Here is a 19,889-nt window from a genome sequence, read left to right on the forward strand (position 1 = left end):
TTGATTCCCTTAGTTCCCATAAGAACACAGGAACACGAGAAAATAGGAGCAGGATTAGGCCACCAGGTCCCTCAAGCCTGCCCTGCTACTCATTATGATCATGGCTGATCTATCTTAAGCCTCAACTCCTCTTCTGTGCCCGTCATTAGTCACATATCAGGCTGCACCTTCATCTGTTGCCTTTAGTCCATGCTTCTTCTGCGTAACTCCCGGTTTTGATTGTCCTTAAACTGTAAATCTGCCTTTCTTTTTAAATCCAAGGAAGCAGCAGAATATTTTCAAATACTTTACTGAACCATTGCAGCTGCAGTTAGCACTTCTATCTGATAGATAATTAGCACAGGGTGTATAGGACTACTGACCAGGTGTGCCTTGTATTAGCAGGAACAAGAGGCCTGACAGTACAACGATAGCTGCAACAGAGATCAGGACCAGTAAGGTGCGTGGGGTGGGGGAGAAAGAGCGAGAAAGACCGCAGATGGCAGGACTGGTGACTGAATGTGGCAAGGATAGAAGAAGGAGGAACAGGAATAAGAAACCCTGCAGCTGCTGGAAGTTTGAAATAAAAACAGAATATTCTGGAAAAACTCAGCAGATCAGGCCACATCTGTGGAAAGAGGAACAGTTTACACTTCAGCTTGCAGATCCTTCATCAGAATTGAGGAAGGGAACCTGGACCTGAAACGTTGTTTCCCTTTAATGAATGGCATGAAAGCCAAAGAGCACTGTAAGGACAGGACCAGCGATCAAGAACATGAGGGTAAAAGGACCATGTGTAGGGAATAGAGAATTGATAAGATAAGATATCTTTACTAGTCACATGTACATCGAAACACACAGTGAAATGCATCTTTTTGCGTAGAGTGTTCTAGGGGCAGCCCGCAAGTGTCGCCACGCTTCCGGTGCCAACATAGCATGCCCACAACTTCCTAACCCGTACATCTTTGGAATGTGGGAGGGAACTGGAGCACCCGGAGGAAACCCACACAGACACAGGGAGAACATACAAACTCCTTACAGACAGTGGCCGGAATTGAACCTGAGTCACTGGTGCTGTAATAGTGTTACGCTAACCACCACACTTCAGGAAGGGGAAGTTAGGAGAACACCCACCAGTCCTCATTAAGGTGGAAAGGGTGAGCAGCTTCAAGTTCCTGGGTGTCAACATCCGAGAGGATCTATCCTGGGCCCAACACATTGATGGAATCATGAAGAAGGCACGCCAGCGGCTCTACTTCACTAGGATTTTGAAGAAATTGGGTATGTCCCCAAAGATTCTACAAATTTCTATAGATGTATGGTGGAGAGCATTCTGACTGGCTGCATCACCGCCTGGTATGGAGGCTCCAATGCGCAGGATCAAAAGAGGTTGCAGAGGGTTGTCGATTCAGCCAGCACCATCACAGGCACAACCCTCCCCACTATCGAGGACATCTTCAAGAGATGGTGCCTCAAGAAGGCGACATCCAGCATTAAGGACCCTCACCATCTGGGACATGCCCTTTTCTCATTACTACCATCAGGGAGGAGGTACAGGAGCCTGAAGACCCAAACTCAACATTTCAGGAACAGCATCTTCCCCTCCGCCATCAGATTTCCTAATGGTCCATGAACCCCTGAACTCCACCTTGTTATTCCTCTTTTGCACTATTTTATTATTTTTTGGTAACTTACAGTAATTTTTATGCCTTGCACTGTACTGCTGCCGCAAAACAAATCTCACGACATGTGACAGTGATAATAAACTTGATTCTGATTACGAGAGCCTCAATATTGATCAAGATCGAGGTGGTGGACAGAAGGTGGTGGGGTGTTACATGAGCAAGAGGACAGTGATTGAGACCAACCAACAAGAGCAATGTATGTTGAAAGGAGTGTGAACAAAGACCAGAAAGCACAGGGACCAGCGACCATGACCAGCGCCTTGGCAATAAACAATAATCAAGAGCTCATGTCACAGAATTTCAGGTAGGTTATTAGCACTTGAGTCTTTGTGTATTCATTTGGTTTAATCTGCCATTATGTTTGGCGCAGGCACTGTGGGCCGAAGGGCCTGTTCCTGTGCTGTACTGTTCTATGTTCTATTTCTTCTTTAAACTAATCTGGAGGTTAAATTTGCGCTGGTGAAACTTAACTATTACTTTATTAAATAGTAAGTGTAACTAGATTAATTAGTAAATAAAACCTTATCAAATTAGCAATTAAAACATGATCAGATAGGGATGGCAGTGCAAGTGGCGCTCGTACCTGCAGCTTTAGGACTTGGTGGAGATTGGTGGGATTCTAAGCAATTGTATCTGCAGTAGATGTCTGGATTAGCTCAGAGCTTTTGAGTTGATGTTTAAACTGCCGAGATTGTATTGCAATGTATTTAAAATACTTGTTTGACCAGAATGCAGCCAACAGGTTTCAGATTTTTCCATCCCACCCATTACATGAGATGCATGCTCAGTGAGGAAGATTTCCTTCCAGCTCTTGACATGACAGTTGCTAAACCCTGATCAGTTGCCCTTGTTCCAGATATAAGGACATACTCCACGCTATGGTTACCCAGGAAAACTGGATCATGTCCTTATACTGCTCTGTCATCCTTTCCTTTAAGCAACTCATAAAATGGTTTCACAATTAACAAAGTGTCTTATAAAATTCCTCAAATCCACAACCAGCACAGAAATGACTGGAAGGCTATTTTAAGCAAGGGTAGGGATGACATTTGAATAAATTCTAATTAATAATTATCTGAGGTTTGTCCAGTGGTGGAGATAGGGACAATGAGAAATCTTCCTTATTTTGTAGCAGTTCATCCTTTTGAGCATTAAGTTTTAACCCTCTCTCTTCAAGCATTTCAAGTAGCCCATCAACATTGTTTTAGTCATTTAGTCAGATGTCACCAAGTCAGTGTTAACTCCTATTGATCCAGGGCTGAGCACTTCAAAGTGACCTGTCAGCAACTAAATCCAAAAACTGCTGCAGTGGCATATTGGTGGCTTCCTTGTATTCCATTGTTTCTTCTCTGTTTCCTTCCACTTTGCTTTTGCCTTCATTTTGTAGCTTGCAGCAAATCATCTACATATGGGAGCAAACATTTTGGTTTGGTGAAACACTTAGCAGCCCATTGTCATTCTTGTATAAAAGATCATTGAGGTGTAATGTAAGTTTCTGAATAGACATTTACAGAGTTCAGCATAACTAAAGTCACCAAATGTAAAAACAACTTGAGACCAATTATCTGTTCTAACAGAGATGCTCCAAAACCTGTCAGTAACTATAAAGCCACTGATTCCCACAGCTACCTAGACTACTCCTCTTCCCACCCTGTCTCTTGTAAGGACTCCATCCCTTTCTCTCAGTTTGTCTGTCTATGCCACATCTATTCACGAGATGAAGCTTTCTGTTCTAGGACTTCTGAAGCGTCCTCCTTTTTTTTAGGAAACATGGCTTCCCCTCTTTTGTGGTTGGAGGCACACTCACCGGCATCTCCTACATTTATCGCACTTTTGTCCTCATCCCACCTTCCCTCAGATGGAACAAAGGTAGAGTCCCCTTGGTCCTTATCTTTCACCTTATCAGCCTCAGCATCCACCATATTCTTTGCCATTTCCACCATCTGCTATGCAATCCCACCACCAGTCACATCTTCCCCTCCCCATGTCTTCCTGATTTCCGCAGGGACCACCCTCTCTGTGTCTCTCTGTTTCGCTCATCCCTTCCCATCAATCCCTCCTTGTCCCTGGCACTTTCCCCTGCAACCATAGGAGGTCCTTACACCTCCTCCCTCACTTCCAACCAGGGACCTAAACAGCCCTTCCAGAAGAAGCAGAGATGCACCTCCTCCAACCTCGTCTATTGATATGTGTACTCGCAATGTGGCATCCTCTTAATCGGTGAGAACAAGTATAGACTAGGCAACCATTTTGTTGAGCGCCTGCACTCTGTCCACAATGGCCATCTTAAGCTCCTGGTTGCAGGCCATTGCAACTCCCTTTCCTATTTCCACACCGACTTGTATGTCCTCAACCGTCTCTACTGCCAGGATGAGGCCAAACACAAACTAGAAGAACAGTACTACATATTCCACCTGTATTGTCTACAACCCAATGGTATGAACACTGAATTTTCCAATTTCAGGTAACCCACACCCCCAGTGTTCCTTCCTCTCTCCTTCTAATTCACCCAGGTTCTCTCATCCACCCTTCTTTCCAACCAACCCAGCCCCCCAGCCCCCAGATACCCGGTTTCTTTCCCCTCCCCTACCTGTTATGTCTGCCCATCACCCACACACTTAACCGACTCAGTTCCCTATCCTCTCCCCTCTCCCACTGGTTCCAATCTGCCCACCATCCCTCCCTTATCTGGTTCCACGTATCACCTTCCTTGCTTATCAGTTTCCAGAATCTGAAGCCCATTGTTATCTCCACATCATCTCCCAGCCTCTGTCTCTACATCTGCCCTCCCCCTCCCTGACCTGGCTCCATCTGCCTACCATCCTCCTCCACAACTGATTCCATCTATTGCCTGCCAGCTTCTACCTCACCCCTCCCCCTCACCTCTTTACACCTATCTCCCCTCTAAACTCTCAGTCCTGATGCGGGGGTCTCAGTCTGAAATGTCGACGATCCCCCTTGCCTCCACAGCCACTGCCTGATCTGTTGAGTTTCTCTGACGGTATTTTCTTGCTCCAGATTCTAGCATCTGAAGTTCCTTGTGCCTCCTGTTAGCAATATCCAGGGTGGAGAAACACTTTGAGCCAATTTGTATCTGTCCACATTGCGCAGTTGAACATGACATTTAATGCAGCATGTTCAAACACCAACTATTATTTGTCTTTTTTGTATGCAAGCCTAATTGCAGCCTCCATATACAGATGGTTTTCTTTAGGGATCGGATATTGCTTAGCAAATGGGTGTGGAGGTTTGTTAATGTGCTCCACTCCCTCCAGTCATGCATTATCATGTTTACTTTGTCGTAATTGCATCTGCCCATTTTTGGATCATATTTTGTGTCTCTGGGTCTTCATGAAGTGATATATATTTCGGTTTTGTTACTATTAAGTACTTTGGTGCCATGACTAACCACAAACAACCATCAGCACATTCCTCCCTAATCTGCATGACTTTAGGCAATAGATTGATCCCCAATGACTTCAATTCTGCCCAAGTTCCTTTTTGCCACACTTGATCAAATTCAAGCTTTGTAGTCGAGGATGGTCAATTTCACCTCATCTCTGGAATTAAGCTCTTTTGTCTGAGGTTGTAATGAAGTCTGGAGGTCAATGATCCTGATGGGACTCTGAGCAATGGGTTTGGATTTACCTTCAGAAATTACTGGGAAGTAGGTTTGGTATTGTGCATTAAATAGATTGGATAAGGGATTGAAATTGTACACAAATGGTAATGAGTGATAATTTTAACTTGATTTAAATGGGCAAAGGGTTTGAAATTTTATATGGAAGTTATTAGTCAATGGGTTGAAATTGTATTTATTGGTTACCAGACAACAAATTTCAGTTTGAACTGCATATTAGACTTAAGTATGAGGTTTATATTATATATAGGCCACTGCTAACTCTTGGATCATGAAGGACAATGGTACTAGGAATATGGGAAAATTACCTCCTGCAGGTTCTTTACCCGGTATCCTGACTAGAAAATATATCAGCATTCCTTCATTGTCGCTGAGCCTGAATCCCAGAACTCCTTCCCCAGCAGCATTGTGGCAGTCTTTCAGTAGAAGGACTGTAGCGGTTTAAAGGGCTGGCTCGTCATCTTCGTAAGGACACGCTGGCATAGGCAGTAAGTATTGGCTTTGGCAGCGACAACTATGTTATTCCAATGAATGGAGGAAAAACGTTTTTGGAATTATTACCATAGGTCAAGGAAGGACACTAAAACTTATTTCCCTTCAGCATCATGCGCAAAGAGTAAACCTGTTCTTTAAAAAAACGATTAACAGATCCTAAAGTTTTCTCCCATAAAAGGAATGTAATTGTATCTGCAGGCACTAAATAAAAATCCTGGTCTTCGTGGTAGTTTTTATTATCACAAAATGTATTACTCCGTGCAAAGAGCTATGGACAAATAAGACTGAAGTTGATCCTGAACTAGTGATTTCTACGTACGTGGAAACACTTTCAGTAAAATTGCTTCTGATGAGGGGGAATTGGAGAGAAGAAACGATAACGAGACAGTCAACACTAATTATGTAATATATTGTTTTAATTCGCTGCGTCAGACTTAAACAACGGTTCACTCTGGGTTTCGAGTGTTAAATGATGGAGCATAGCAACCTCCCTTCATTGGAAATTCCAGCATAATGAAAATATAATTAATGGCTTACATCAGACTAAAAGTACATGGAATACCCTTGTACAGCCACAGAGCAAATCACCTGCGGGGGAAATATGATTAAAATCATGAATTAATTGCCATTAATATTTGTGTTGCCTTTAATTTTACTAAGTATTTTTTCTCGATAGTAGAACATGTCTTTACGCGATGTCAATTATTTTGTGTCCATACTTTTTGATGCTTTAGGTTGCATGAGAGAGCATATATGCGTTAAATAAAGGAAGAGGTTCATTCCAGACCATAGTGTTCTTTTAAAGTTGGGGAAATCATGTTATATCCTGCTCGTTTTCATTTTTAGTCTCGAACTTTCAATTCTCCCTTGCATTCGCAAGAATGAAAAAGGGTCAATCAATATCGGAGACACAAGAGATTCTGCAGATGCTGGAATCTGGAGCAACACGCGTAAAGTGCTGGAGGAACTCAGCAGGTCAGGCAGCATCTATGGAGGGAAATAGAGTCGACGTTTTGGGTCAAGACCCTTCCACTGGTCCTGATGGTCTCGACCCGAAATGTCGACTGTTTATTTCCCTCCATAGATGCTGCCTGACTTGCTAAGTTCCCCCAGCATTTTGTGTGTATCAATCAATATCGATAACATTTGATGATATATTTGAAGACAATTTAAAAAATGTCTAAAGTTGTAAAAGAGGCATCATATAAAGAAAGTTTGTGGAAGGAGCAGGAGCGCTAATAGTAAATTAACAGGGTTTTGGGGTGGACACCAACTAGACGAATCTCTACAGAATGAATTGATCAATTTGGAACTGGCACTTCTCAATATACAGCCTTTTATGTTTTGGCAATCAGTTCCATTTGATTTGCAAACTCAGTGGAAGCAGTCCTTAAAGCGAGCTGAAAACTTGAGATTTCATTCAATGGCTTTGTAATGCACTGCAGGAAAAAAGTCAAGGAAAACAGTGGGGTAACATCCCTGCAGCGACAATCTGTGTGAGCTGGCCCAGATTCCTTACTGCATTAAAAAAATGCCAGTGGGATGGGCAGATACTGGAGTAATTCTCACCTCCTATGATCCATAAGACCTCACAACCTTCCTCATTATGACCTTGCACCTTTTTGCCTGCCTGCACTGCACTTTTTCTGTTACCGTAACACTTTATTCTGCATTCTGTTATTGGTTTCCCTTGCATATCCTCAATGCATTATTGTAACGAAATTATCTGTATGGAGGGCAGGCAAAACAAAGTTTTTCACTGTACCTCAGTACATGTGACAATAATAAACCAATTTACCAATTTTCCTCAAAACCTCCACGGAAAGGGCAGAAATGATTTTCCTGCCAGCATGGGTTTGGTAAGTTATATGATGTTCTCACTCTTGTTTGGCTAGGCTGGTGCAATTTTAATAACGTGTTGTAACTTGAAAACAACCCTATCTGCAAGAATAAATAAAAATAGATCAGATAACAAACCAATATTATTATAAAGTTGATCCAACATTACCAATTATTTGAATATGCTGATAAGTACACATGATAAATGGAACAGTGGTATGATGTGGATAATCCATTGGCACTGTTACGATTAGGAAGAGTGTCTTTATTTAATATCCTACCAATCAATCCAGTTTACGTAGTGAAACTTGGATAAGGCTATATTCTGGGAGTATAGCCTTATTTGTCTAAACTGATCTTATCAGTTTATCAATGTGAGTACCAACTGGCGTAGGAATTAAAATGGATTGTTAGAAATGTGAATTTATAATAATTATTTAAATTACTTTGATAATAATTATTGGAAGGCTATCCAACACTGGAAGGTCATCATAGATTTTTCAGATCTTCTTGATATATATTAAGAGGTCTGTTGACAGCAATCAAGATTAGGAACAGTAACTAAAACTTTTCCTTTTAGAGGCAAATTTTCCTGCTATGGGTATTCCCAGCAAACATGCTTTTCCAATGATTAACACTGGCAAACTGCTTGACACTGAACAAGCAAAACAAATTCCCTCAGTACTTCCACTATTTTATTGCTCATCCATTGTAAGGCATAATGATGTAGCAACAAAAAGGAGGAATAATGTATACAAAGTGAGAATGGCATTGCAGCATAACACAGCATGGTCTTAGGTTCAGACAGTGTATGGTAGGACCCCAGGAAGGAAGATGAACAGAGGGACCTTAGTGTACATGTTCAAAGATCCCTTAAGGCAGCAGCACATGCAGATAAGATGGTTAAGAAGGCATATGGAATACTAATATTCTGTATCCTGGCTTGTGAAGGCAAGAGCAGGGAGGTTATCTTACAACTACACAAACCATTATTTAAGCCACAGCTGGAATACAGCATTCAGTTCTGTTCACATTACTAGACAGATGTGATTGCACAGGAGGGAATGCAGAGGAGATTCACCAGGACACTGAATGGGATGAAGTGTTTCAGCTTTGAGAAGAAACTGGACAGGCTTAGTTTGTTTTCTTTGCAGTGGAGAAGGTTGAGGGGGGACCTGACTGAGCAATACAAAATTATGAGAAGCATGGAGAAGGTAAACAGTAAGTAACATTTACCTTTATCAGAGGTGTCTATGACCAGTGACCATTTTTAATGGTAAGGGGTAGAAAAGTTAGAGGGGATTTGAGGAAGATTTTTTTTTCACCTAGAAGATGTCTGAAATCTGGAATATACTGCCTGAAGGCAGGTACTCTGACAATATTTAATATGTATTTACATGAGCACTTGAAACCCCAAAGCCTACAAAGCAATTGACTGAGTGCTGGCAGATGAAGTTAGTATTTATGGATACTTGATGGCTGGCACATACACAGTGTGGTATGACTATGACTTAGAAAGAGTACAATGTCCAAGGTAGGTTTACAGTGCATGCACATAAATACAGGATACATATCAAGCAAGCTGCAGGCACAATTAGCAACACTGGATTATGATGTTATGGCAACAACAGTGACTTGGATATAAAAGGATAGAATTGGGGACAAACTCTTCCTGGATATGAGGTGTTTAGAAAAGATAGGGAAAGGAAAAATGGAGAATATTGGCAGTATTGATTCAGGTGAATACTGCAGCACTGAAGATGATGTCCTGAAGCAGCAAAGAACAGAATCCATTTTGTCAGGGTCAAGTATAACCATCGCACTACTGGGAATACTCTACAGTCTGTTGACTACTCAGGGTACAGAGGAGTAAATTTGCAGGTAAATTACAGAGATGTGCAAAGGCCATAGATTTGTGACAAAGGGGACTACCAGTTTGTCAATGTATGGTGGGATAGGGAAAAATATGACAAAATGCAGGATAAATGTTTGAAATATGTACAGGAGAATTTTCTTGATCAATATGTTTCTGGTTCAATGATAAAGGAGGCATTAATGGAGAGTCTAGGGATTGAGATGGGCAAAGTGAAAGAAGATCTATTGGCAGAACAGTTAGAGAAGAGGTGTCACAGTATCATAAGGTTTAAAGTAGGATGGTTCATTCCTCTTAACATACATAAGGAAAAATAGTCAGTTGGAGAAAACTCAAATTCATTGGGATGAAAACAGACAGGAATACTAGAATCGAAGACTGACAGGAAATATTGTAATTGAACAATGGGATGGCCTCTAAGAAGTAGGTGATTCAGATATTGTCAAAGAAAAGTACAATTCCATTAGGATGAACGGTAGGGTAATTAAAGCCTGAGCTCCCTGGATGACCAGAGACGGAGAGTAAAATAAGACGGAGAAAATGGGTGTATGAAAGGTGTCTGGTTGATAACACAAGTGAGAAAGGGAAAAAGAAAGTTCAAAGGGCAAGTTAAAAAAAAGAAGAGCAAAGGGAGAGTATGAGAAAAAATGATGGCAAAAAGGGAATTAAAGAATCCTCCTTAGACATGTAAACAGTAAATGGGAAGTAAGAGGAAAGAAGCTGATCAGGGACCCAGAGGGAGATCTAGAGGTGGATGGTACTAAATGAGCACTTTTCATTGGTCTTTACAAGGAAGAAGATGCTGCTGGAGCCTCAGCAAAAGAAGTACAAGAGAGATTGTATGAACTAAAAATTGATGAGGAGGAGGTACTAGTAAGGCTAGCTGTACTTGAAGTGGAGACATTAGCTGCTTCACATGGGATGTATCCTAGGTTGTTGTGGGAAATAAGGGTAGAAGTTGCAGAGATCTTCCAGACATCTGGAGATGGTACCTAAGAGCTGGAGAATTGCAAAAATCACACTCAAAACGGGTGTAGGGATAAAGCTGGAAACAATTGTGAAGTAGGCAAAGATTGGTAAATAGTGTATAAAGCAGAACTTGTACATTTTGGTGGGAAAAAAATAGCTTATTATCTAAATGATAGGAGATTGGAGAACTAAGATAGAGCGATTCAGATGTCTTACTGCATGGTTCACAGAAGGGTATTCTGCAGGTACTCCAAGTAATTAGGAAAGCTAATAGGATGTTATTTCTTATTGTTAGGGAAATGAAATATGAAAATAGAGAGGTTATGCTTCAGTTATATAGGCACAGATGAGACCACATTTGGAGTACTTCTTTAAGGATGTTAATGCTTTGGAAGTGGATCAGAGAAACTTTAGAAGGCTGAGAAGGGACTTGATTGAAACACAAAAGATGCTGAGGGGTCTTGATAGGGTGAATGTGGAGAGGACGTTTGTGGGACAATCTAGCACTAGGGGTCATTATTTAAGAGAGAGGAGGTTAATATTTTTACTCTCAAAAGGTTATGAGTCCTTGGCCCTCTCTTCTACGAAGGGCAGTGGTAGCAGTCTTTAAACTTTTTTTAAGGCAAATGTAGACGGATAGTTGATAAGTAGAGAGGCGAAAACTTATCACAGATAGAGCAGGTTTGAGGGGCTGAGTGGCCTACTCTTGTTCCTAATTCGTATGTTCACAATGATAGACCAGTCGATTTAATCTCAATGGTGAGGAAACTTTCAGAAGGAAACATCAGGACAGAACTTGGAGTCATTTTGATAAGTGTGAATTGATTAGGGAAATGTTAATGGCAAATTAACTTTTTAATGAGGTGACAGGGAGTTGATGAGCGAAGTGCAATAGTGGTGAATTTTTCTCAAGATTGAAGTTCATGGAATAAAAGAGGCTGTAGATGCACAAGTAGAACATTTTACATGACAGGAAACAGAGAGAATTAGTGGTAGTGCTTTTTTCAGATGGGAAGTGTAAAGCAGTGTTCCCCAAAAGTCATGACTTGAACCATTGGTTTTCTTTATATATTAATGACTTGGACTTGGGTACTTAGGACACAATTTCCATATTTGCAGATGACATAAATCTGAAATGTGAAGAGGATACTAATTGATCATTCCAAATGCTGCTTCTCCACTTTGAGCTGCTGTGAACCAAGGATTCCCAGGAGCCATCCAATCATGCAACAGTGAAACAGGCCAATCTGGCCACCATATCCATGCCTACCAATGGACACCCATTTGTCTTAATCCCAGAGAAACAAAGGACTGCAGATGCTGGAATCTAGATGAAAAACACGATGATGCTGGAGGAACTCAGCAGCCCAGGCAGCATCCGTGGAGAAAAGCAGGCGGTCATCGTTTCAGGTCAGGAACCTTCTTCAGGACTGAACATAGGAAAAGGGGAAGCCCGATATATAGGAGGGAACAGCAGAACAGTGATAGGTGGACAAAAGAGGGGAGATGGGGTGGGCACAAGGTGGTGATAGGTAGATGCGGGTATGAGATAGTGATAGGCAGGTGCAGGAGAGAAGGGGAGAGCAGATCCACCAGGGGATGGGTCAAAGGTAAGGAGAGAAAGGAAAAAAAGGTAGAAAAAAAGCTAGGAAAGGGAAGAAGAGAAGCATGGTCGGTGGGTGGGGGGGGGGGGGGGAGGTGTGGGGAAGTGGGGGTGGGGATTACCTAAAGTGGGAGAATTCAATGTTCATACCATTAGGCTGCAAGGTTCCAAGACAGAAAATGTGGTTCTGTTCCTCCAGCTTGTGCCTGGAATTCTCCTGGCAGTGGAGGAAGCTGAGGACTACCATATCAGTGATAGTGTGGGAGGGGGAGTTGAAGTGACTGGCAACCGGGGGATGCAGATCGCGGTTACGGACAGAACACAGGTGTTCTGCTAAATGGTCACCCAGTCTGCATTTGGTCTCACCAATATAGAGGAGGCCACATCTTGCTGCACTTGGCCCATAGCCTTCTGTGCCTAGGAGATTCAAGTGCTCGTTTAGACACTGCTTAAATAGTGTAGAGCATCTCTGCTTCCAGCACTCTTTCTGCCAGTGCATTCCAGATACTCACCAGCGAAGAAAGTCCCCCTCAGACCCCACTAAATCTCTTACCCCAAATCTAGGTCCTTAAGTTTAATTCACCTCTGATAAGGTGAAACATTTCCTGCAATCTAATTTTTTATGCCTCAATCATGTCCCCACTTAACCTCCTCTGCTACAGGGAAAACAGACCTAGCCTCTCCAGTATCTCCTCATAACCAAAATGCTCCATCCCAGGCAACATCCTGGTGCATTTCCTCTGCACCCTCTCCAGCACTATCACATCTTTCAAGTCAGTTGCTTTTTTTCTCCACAAGGAGGCATTGAGCACAGCCTTCGATCTTTTCCTCCATCATTTCCCATGATGGAGTTCAGAGAAGAGTGACTGTTTTAGGAGTCTGGCATTGGGCATGCAAGCAATGTGGCCTGCCCACCGAATATAATTAGGGACTCAATCCTGGGTATGAAAGCCAGGCAGAAAACACTGACGTTGGTTCGCTTGTCTTTCCAGGGCATTTGGAGGATTTTGCAGAGGTATTTTTCAAGTGCCTTGAGGTACCTGCTGCAGGTAATTGTGGTCTCAGCGTCATGTAGCAAGACAGAGTTCACTGCTGCCTGATCATCCATGAGATTGTGCCACATCTAAGGGCTGGATCTTCAAATTTCCTTTTCCTCAGCGGAGCCGCACTCATTCAGTCCATCAGACCTGACCTGCGCCTTGGAGGTGGTGGAGGGCTTTGAATGATGATTTAGTCAGTCTTCACAGGATGTCCCAGCCTCTGACTTACCTTTGCAGCCACACACTGGTTCAGATAAGTTTCTGGTCAACAGGATGTTTATGCCTTTGAATGTCAGGAGTGGAAGGGTGGACTTCCTCTTGTTGGAAAGAGTCATCGCCAAGCACTTGTGCGGTCCAAACCTGAATGTTGTCCACCCGCTGCGAACGTACTCCCTCAGCAGTGCACCGGATTTCGGAGCTCCGGTCTCCAGCGTGTGCGACTTGCCCCTGCAAACTCCAGACGAGGTGACACGACCACGGCTCGGATATTATCACACGTCGAAGTCTTTGAACGAGGGTGGGTTCCTTGATTCCCACTGATCGTGTGTGTGTGTATGTGCGCGGTGGGGAGGGGGTAACGCCTCACAAAACAACACCGGCGTCCCGGCGCGACTGCAACCCCCCGCGACGCCAAGGGGGCGGGAGAGGCGGTGAGACGGACGTGAGGGGCGGTGAGACGGACGTGAGGCCAAGCCAATCACCAAGCCGGCGGGCCCGCCGCCGCCGTTGCTCGGGACGTCGGGTGGGACTTCCGGCGAGGAAGGCGGGTCGGTGACTGATTCCGGCCGTGTTTCGGTTGCGGGCGGCAGGCGGGCAGCTGGTGCGTCAGGTACAGGGGCCGGGTTGGGCCGGTGGGGTGGGGAGAGCGCCCAGAGCAGGGCGGGGGGCGGCCGGAGTTCCGTCAAAACCTTTTTTAACTTTTAGCAAATACAGTGCTGCGCGTGTCTTTTCTTTTGGTGAGAAAAACTATTTTTTTAAACATTGAAGTGACAGGGTCGCCAAAGCCGATTCGCCCTGGTTGACGTTGCCCTGCTGGATGTTCCCTTGTCTTAATTCTATTCAGCCTTTGGCTGTGCTGCGTCCTGCTGAGTCATGAGGAGTGAAGACCAGCAAGAGCAGGCTGACGATACACCCCACCGGCCAGGCCTTGGCTCCACGGCCTATTCTGAGTTGGACAGAGCGAGGCTTTTTTTGTTTGCTTACAAATCACCGCAACGCTCTCTCTCTGTCTCTGCTCCGCTGTGGGCGCCTTCAGCAGCTTAAATTTTTTCAGCCCAGTCCCCTTATAACGTAAACTTGGGGTTGCTGTTGTAATAGACTCCCAACGAAAGACCTTGGGCTCAATGATAGGAACGTAATGCATTATGTACTCGTAAGCAATAATTTAATATGTCGTGGTCGTTATTATAGTGATTTAACTGCAAACAATTCTAAAAAATCAGTCAGTGTATTTGCTGGTTCAGTCAGGATTATGATCTACCTATCTGATCTTGTATGGTTTTGTATGAATTGTACTTGTGTATCTATAAGATGTTGTAGTTATGCAGTGGCACATTAAACAATTTATTTCCTGTTATGAGGGGGTTTCTGGATTACCTTATTGTCACCATTATGTGCTTACTGTTCAGTAGAAAAATTGCACTGGAGGGGCTGCAGGGACTGACCAGGATGTTGTCAGTGATGGAATGTTTCAGCCATGAGGAGAGACTAGATAGGCTGGGTTGCTGTTTTTGGAACAGAAGACCAGGGGGTGGGTGGGTTGACTGAGGCATACAAAACTGAGGGTTTGGTTAGGGCTGGTAATGAGAAACGTTTTCCTTCAGCAGAGGGTTCCATAATCAGAGAGCACAGGGTTAAGGAAAGGGGGAGGGGATCAAAGGATGAATTTACCCAGAGGGTATTTGAAATCTGGAACACTGAGAGATGGTGGAGGAAGGTACAGCATGTAAATATTTAGATGAACTTGTGAAAAGGTGAGGCATGGAAGCCTATTGGCTGACTGTTGGAAAATGGGATTAGTACATGGTGGGTCAGAGAGCCTGCTTCCATGTATAATTCTATGTTTAGAGGTACAGGAACCTGAAGACCCACACTCAAAACGATTTAGGAACAGCGTCTTCCCCTCCACCATCAGATTTCTGAATGGTCCATGAACACTACCTCGCTATTCCTTTTTGTTTTGTTGCACTATTTATTTACTTTGTAATTTATAGTAATTTTTGTGTGTGCACTGTGCTGCTGTCACAAAACACATTTCATGTCATATAGTCAGTGATAATCTGATTCTGTAATCAACTGAATCTGAGCTACATTTTGTTTGTTTGCTTTATTGAAAACATCTCTTATTTAGGAGCTATACTTCTACTAGATGGGATAACATACAGACATGTTCAGCTTTGAAGGTGATTTCAAAACACGGCCCAAGGTTTCTCTTGGTGGAGCAAGCAGGAAGGTTAGTAATCAATTATTGTTTAAAAAATTGTGCAATAAGTCATATTAGTCATATTTTATACATGAGGTTTAAAACCTTAAAGTTGTGGTGATTGTGTAAAATAAAGCAAGGAGTACATAAGGAAGTAGGAGTAGGCTATTTAACCCCCTCAAACCTACCCTGCCCTTCAATATGATTATGGCTGATCTTTCAAAAATTTGTCTACTTTCTCTTTAAATACTTCCAATAATCTCTGCTCCACAAGCTTCCTGTGTAGATAATTCCAGAATTTCACCATCCTCTGAGGAAAAAGTTCTGATGCACCTCAGTTCTCAGTTTTAAATAACTGCTCTGCCCCCCACCCAGATCTTGTAACTATGCCCCCTCATTCTCCCATTAGTGGAAACATCTCAACATCTAGCATATTTCCTAAGGATCTATTTAATTAAGATTACCTTTCATTGTTCCAAATTCCAAAGAATATATGTCTAATTTTTTTTGGTATTTTTGTTAGTATTATGAAAAAATGCCATCGGTTTTTGTTATAAACAGAATAAATTCTGAATGCACAGAACATGGAACAGTATAGCACAGAACCTTTGGCCCACGATGCCTGTGCTGATCATGATGCCAAATTAAACAAGACCCATCTGCCTGCACGTGGTCCATATCCCTCCAATCCATGCATGTTCATGTGCCTTTCTAAATGCTTCTTAAATGCCACTTCATGTCTACTTCCACCACTATCTCTGGCAGAGCATTCCAGGCACCTACCACTCTCTGTGTAAAAGAAAACTTGCCCTGCACATGTTGAAATTTTCCCCCTCTCGCCTTAAAGCTTTGTCCTCTGGTATTTGACATTTCTGCCCTGGGGAAAAAGACTCTTGACTACCAGAACCTCTTCTGCACTCTCTCCAAAGCCTCCACATTTTTCCTGTAATGGGGTGACTAGAACTGCACACAGTACTCCAAATGAGGTCTAACCAAATTTTTATACAGCTGCAATATGACTTCCTGACTCTCATACTCAGTGCCCTGACTGATGAAGGCAAGTATGCCGTACAACTTAACCATCCAAAATACTTGTGTTGCCACTTTCAGGGAGCTATGGACTTGGACCTCAAGATCCCACTGTACATCAATGTTCTTAACGGTCTTGCCATTTACTGTATACTTTACCCTTACATTTGGCATCCCAAAGTGCAACACCTTGCACTTGCCCAGATTAAACTCAATCTGCCATTTCTCCACCCATATCTACAACTGATCTATGTCCTGCTGTATCCTTTGACAACCTTCTTTACTATCCACAACTCCACCAATTTTTGTGTCATCGTATACTTACTAATCAGCCTACCTACATTCTTGTCCAAGTCACTTGTATATATCACAAACGAGAGGTCCCAGGACCGATCCCTGCGGAACACCACTGGTCACCCCTCCACCACTACCCTCTGCCTTCTAAGGCCAAGCCAATTTTGAATCCAATCTACCAAGTCACCACGGATCCCATGCATCTTAATCTTCTGGATCAGCCTGCCATAAAGGACCTTCTCAAATGCCTTACTAAAGTCTATGTTGACAACATCCATTGCCCTACCCTCATCAATCATCTTTGTCACCTTCTCAAAAAACTCAATCATATTTGAAAGACATGACCTTCCCTGCACAAACCTATGCTGATTATCCCTAATGTGCTTTTCGAATGTGAGTGAATCCTTTCCAATAGCTTACCTCCACTGATGTTGAGTAATGTATGTATATTGGATAAACATAGTTTTAAACAACTGCAGCTACAATTACCCTTACTAGCACTGGTGTTTCTATCCCATTGTATTAAAGAGAAATATATAACTTGGTATGGGCCTGCTTAGCTATTATGCTGTACAATGTTTATGCTTCATGTATGGCTTTCTCTTGCACATCTATTATTCATCACTCCAAGCATCTTTCTAAACAAAGATGTTTTGCCTTCATTGGATTTGGTTGTGTATTGTATTTATAAATCTAAGTTTTAAACATGTTTTCCCACAAATTTCCCACCACATGGAACCATCTACCCTATGAAATCTGTTCATAATTTTAAATACCTCTTAGATTACCTCCCCGATCTTCACTTTGCAGAGAAGCGAACTTGGCCGAATACGTCTTTATTCATAGCGGTATTTTCTGTTTTGGTTAAGTTTTTTTTATATCTTTAGTACTCCTGTCCTATTTTGTGATATAGAGACCAGAATTGTGCACAGTCCCTGATTTTAATTTAGGCTCTATTTGTTTATCAGCACTTTGAATTTTATGCCTCTGGTAAAGAAACAATAGTTTGTGGTGATTTCACAATCCTGCTTCTCTTGCCTTTCCAACTGGCAGGAGGTATGGGCTGTTAAAGAAGCTTTGGGAATTGCTGCTTTCCCTATGGTACAAATTGCAGCCACAGTGTGCCATTGGTGGAAGTGATCAGTGCTTCGGATGGTTGATGGAATGTGACTTACGCAAGCATCCTGTGTAATGTTGCAGCTGTACTCATCCAGCCAAGTGGAGAAGATTCCATCACACTCCTGACACACATCTGGTGAAAGATGGAAAACTCTGGGACGTTGTTGCAACATCATTATTCTTTCTGTTGCCTCCTTGGATTTGAAACTGATTTCAATCAGTCCAGTCTTTGGCTTCACCTCAGAAACCAATGTGGGATTTGCAGAACCTCTTGTAGTTAAATAGGATGGGAGGTGGTACAGTTGGTCTGTGTTTTTGCTGGGATTCCATGTGCTCTCAACAAGGAGACTTGGGGTTCTCTGTGCTTGATGCTCCTTCAGTATTTTAATCAGTCATGTGCTCGGGATTCCCATGCATTGCAGAGAATGTTACGTTTTTCAAGGAGGCCCTGTGACCATCCTTGAAATATTTCCTCTATCCTCTTGGTAATTCCTTGCTGTGACTTGCTGCGTGATACCCAGTCTCTGGCCTGCTGTTGCAGCCACAGTATCGATGTGGCTACATCAATTAAGCTGTTGATCATTGGTGACTCTTAAGGGGTTAGTTGTGGGGGATTTATCAATGGTAATGCAGATAAACATTAAAGGGGAGTGGTTAGACTCTTGGTTGTAAATGATTGTTGCCTTGCATGTGTGTGGCCATGCCGTGGTGTTGAGTTTTTGTTCTTTGTGTGCAGCAACTCTTTCCTCAATCTTCTATGAATGAAGTTTATTATTGTGCGGTCATCAATGCATGTTCCCATTTGTTACCTTGTATTCTAAAAGGGAATTGCATGTATTACTTGGTTCTGACTTGTCCAGTTTCATAAACTTATTTTGTAATTTTCCAAAACATTTGGTTATGCTTCATGCTTTTTTTCAACAGTATTTGTGTATTTTTAGAAAGTGAGAGACGGTGTAAGTAATGCACAACAAAATTGTGGATATGTATTCTATTGCCTCTTACAATTTATTTGGCTCCTGATCTTAACCAATGCTACTGAAAATTACAATAAAGAATCACAGAAAATTGACTTCACACGAGGGCATTTGACAAGTTGTGCCCATGCCAGTTGAAAAAGTATGATCTAACCTAATCCTATTCTAAATTGTAGCCCTGCATTCTATTTCTCTATCTTAGTTTAACTCATTCATTGAGATGTGGATGTCACTGACACATCACCATTTTTTGTCCCTCTCTCATTGTGTTGAACTGAGAAGGTGGTAAGAGATGATCACATAGGTGAGTCTAGTGTCTAGGAACTTCTCACAGAAGGTGATGATTCTCTGAATTTTTTTTTACAGAGGAGGTTTGTGGAGGCAAGATGCTTGGCTGTATTTAAAAGGAAGTAGATAACTTAAAAGATGGGGGAATTGAGGGCTATGGGTGGTAACTTGCCCAAGAGGAAATGAGGCTTTAGGCAGATCGGCCATGGTTGTATTGAATAGCAGGGTAATTGGTTTATTACCAAGATACAGTGACAAGCTTTTGTTTGCGTGCTATCCAGACAGATCATTCCATACACAAGTACATCGAGGTAGTACAGAAAGATAAAACAGAATGCAGAGTACAGTGTTACAGTTACAGAGAAAGTGTAGTTCAGGTAAACAAAATGCAAGGGCCATGACGAGGTAGATTGAGTTCATCTTTAGCATATAAGGGGTCCATTCAAGAGACTCGTAACGGTGGGATAGAAGCTGTCCTTGAGCCTGGCGATAGGTGTTTTCAAGCTTTTGTATCTTATGCCCGATGGGAGGGGAGAAAAGAGAGAGTGACTGAGAGGGAGGGGTCCTTCATTATGTTGGCTGCTTTCCTGAGGCAGCAGGAAGTGTAGACAGTCAATGGAGGGAAGGCTGGTTTGTG

At 42.6% G+C, this 19,889-nt stretch overlaps 1 protein-coding gene across 4 annotated transcripts in view; it reads left to right on the forward strand.

Annotated features, from left to right (window-relative positions):
* The first annotated feature begins 12,254 nt into the window (after positions 1-12,254).
* ube3c (ubiquitin protein ligase E3C) overlaps positions 12,255-19,889 on the forward strand; it is a 119,364-nt gene continuing 111,729 nt past the window's right edge. Inside the window, exons 1-2 of one of the 4 annotated variants that reach the window (XM_052016734.1) lie at positions 12,255-13,640; positions 15,474-15,575. In XM_052016734.1, coding sequence (XP_051872694.1) covers positions 15,510-15,575 — 66 coding nt within the window. In that variant the 5' untranslated portion in view covers positions 12,255-13,640; positions 15,474-15,509. Of the gene's footprint in view, positions 13,641-13,874; positions 13,953-14,058; positions 14,080-15,473; positions 15,576-19,889 lie in introns of those variants that run through there. The other 3 variants (XM_052016732.1, XM_052016733.1, XM_052016735.1) reach the window with 3 other exon arrangements.

Source organism: Pristis pectinata, chromosome 5 (genome assembly GCF_009764475.1).
Source record: "Pristis pectinata isolate sPriPec2 chromosome 5, sPriPec2.1.pri, whole genome shotgun sequence".
Taxonomy (NCBI): domain Eukaryota; kingdom Metazoa; phylum Chordata; class Chondrichthyes; order Rhinopristiformes; family Pristidae; genus Pristis; species Pristis pectinata.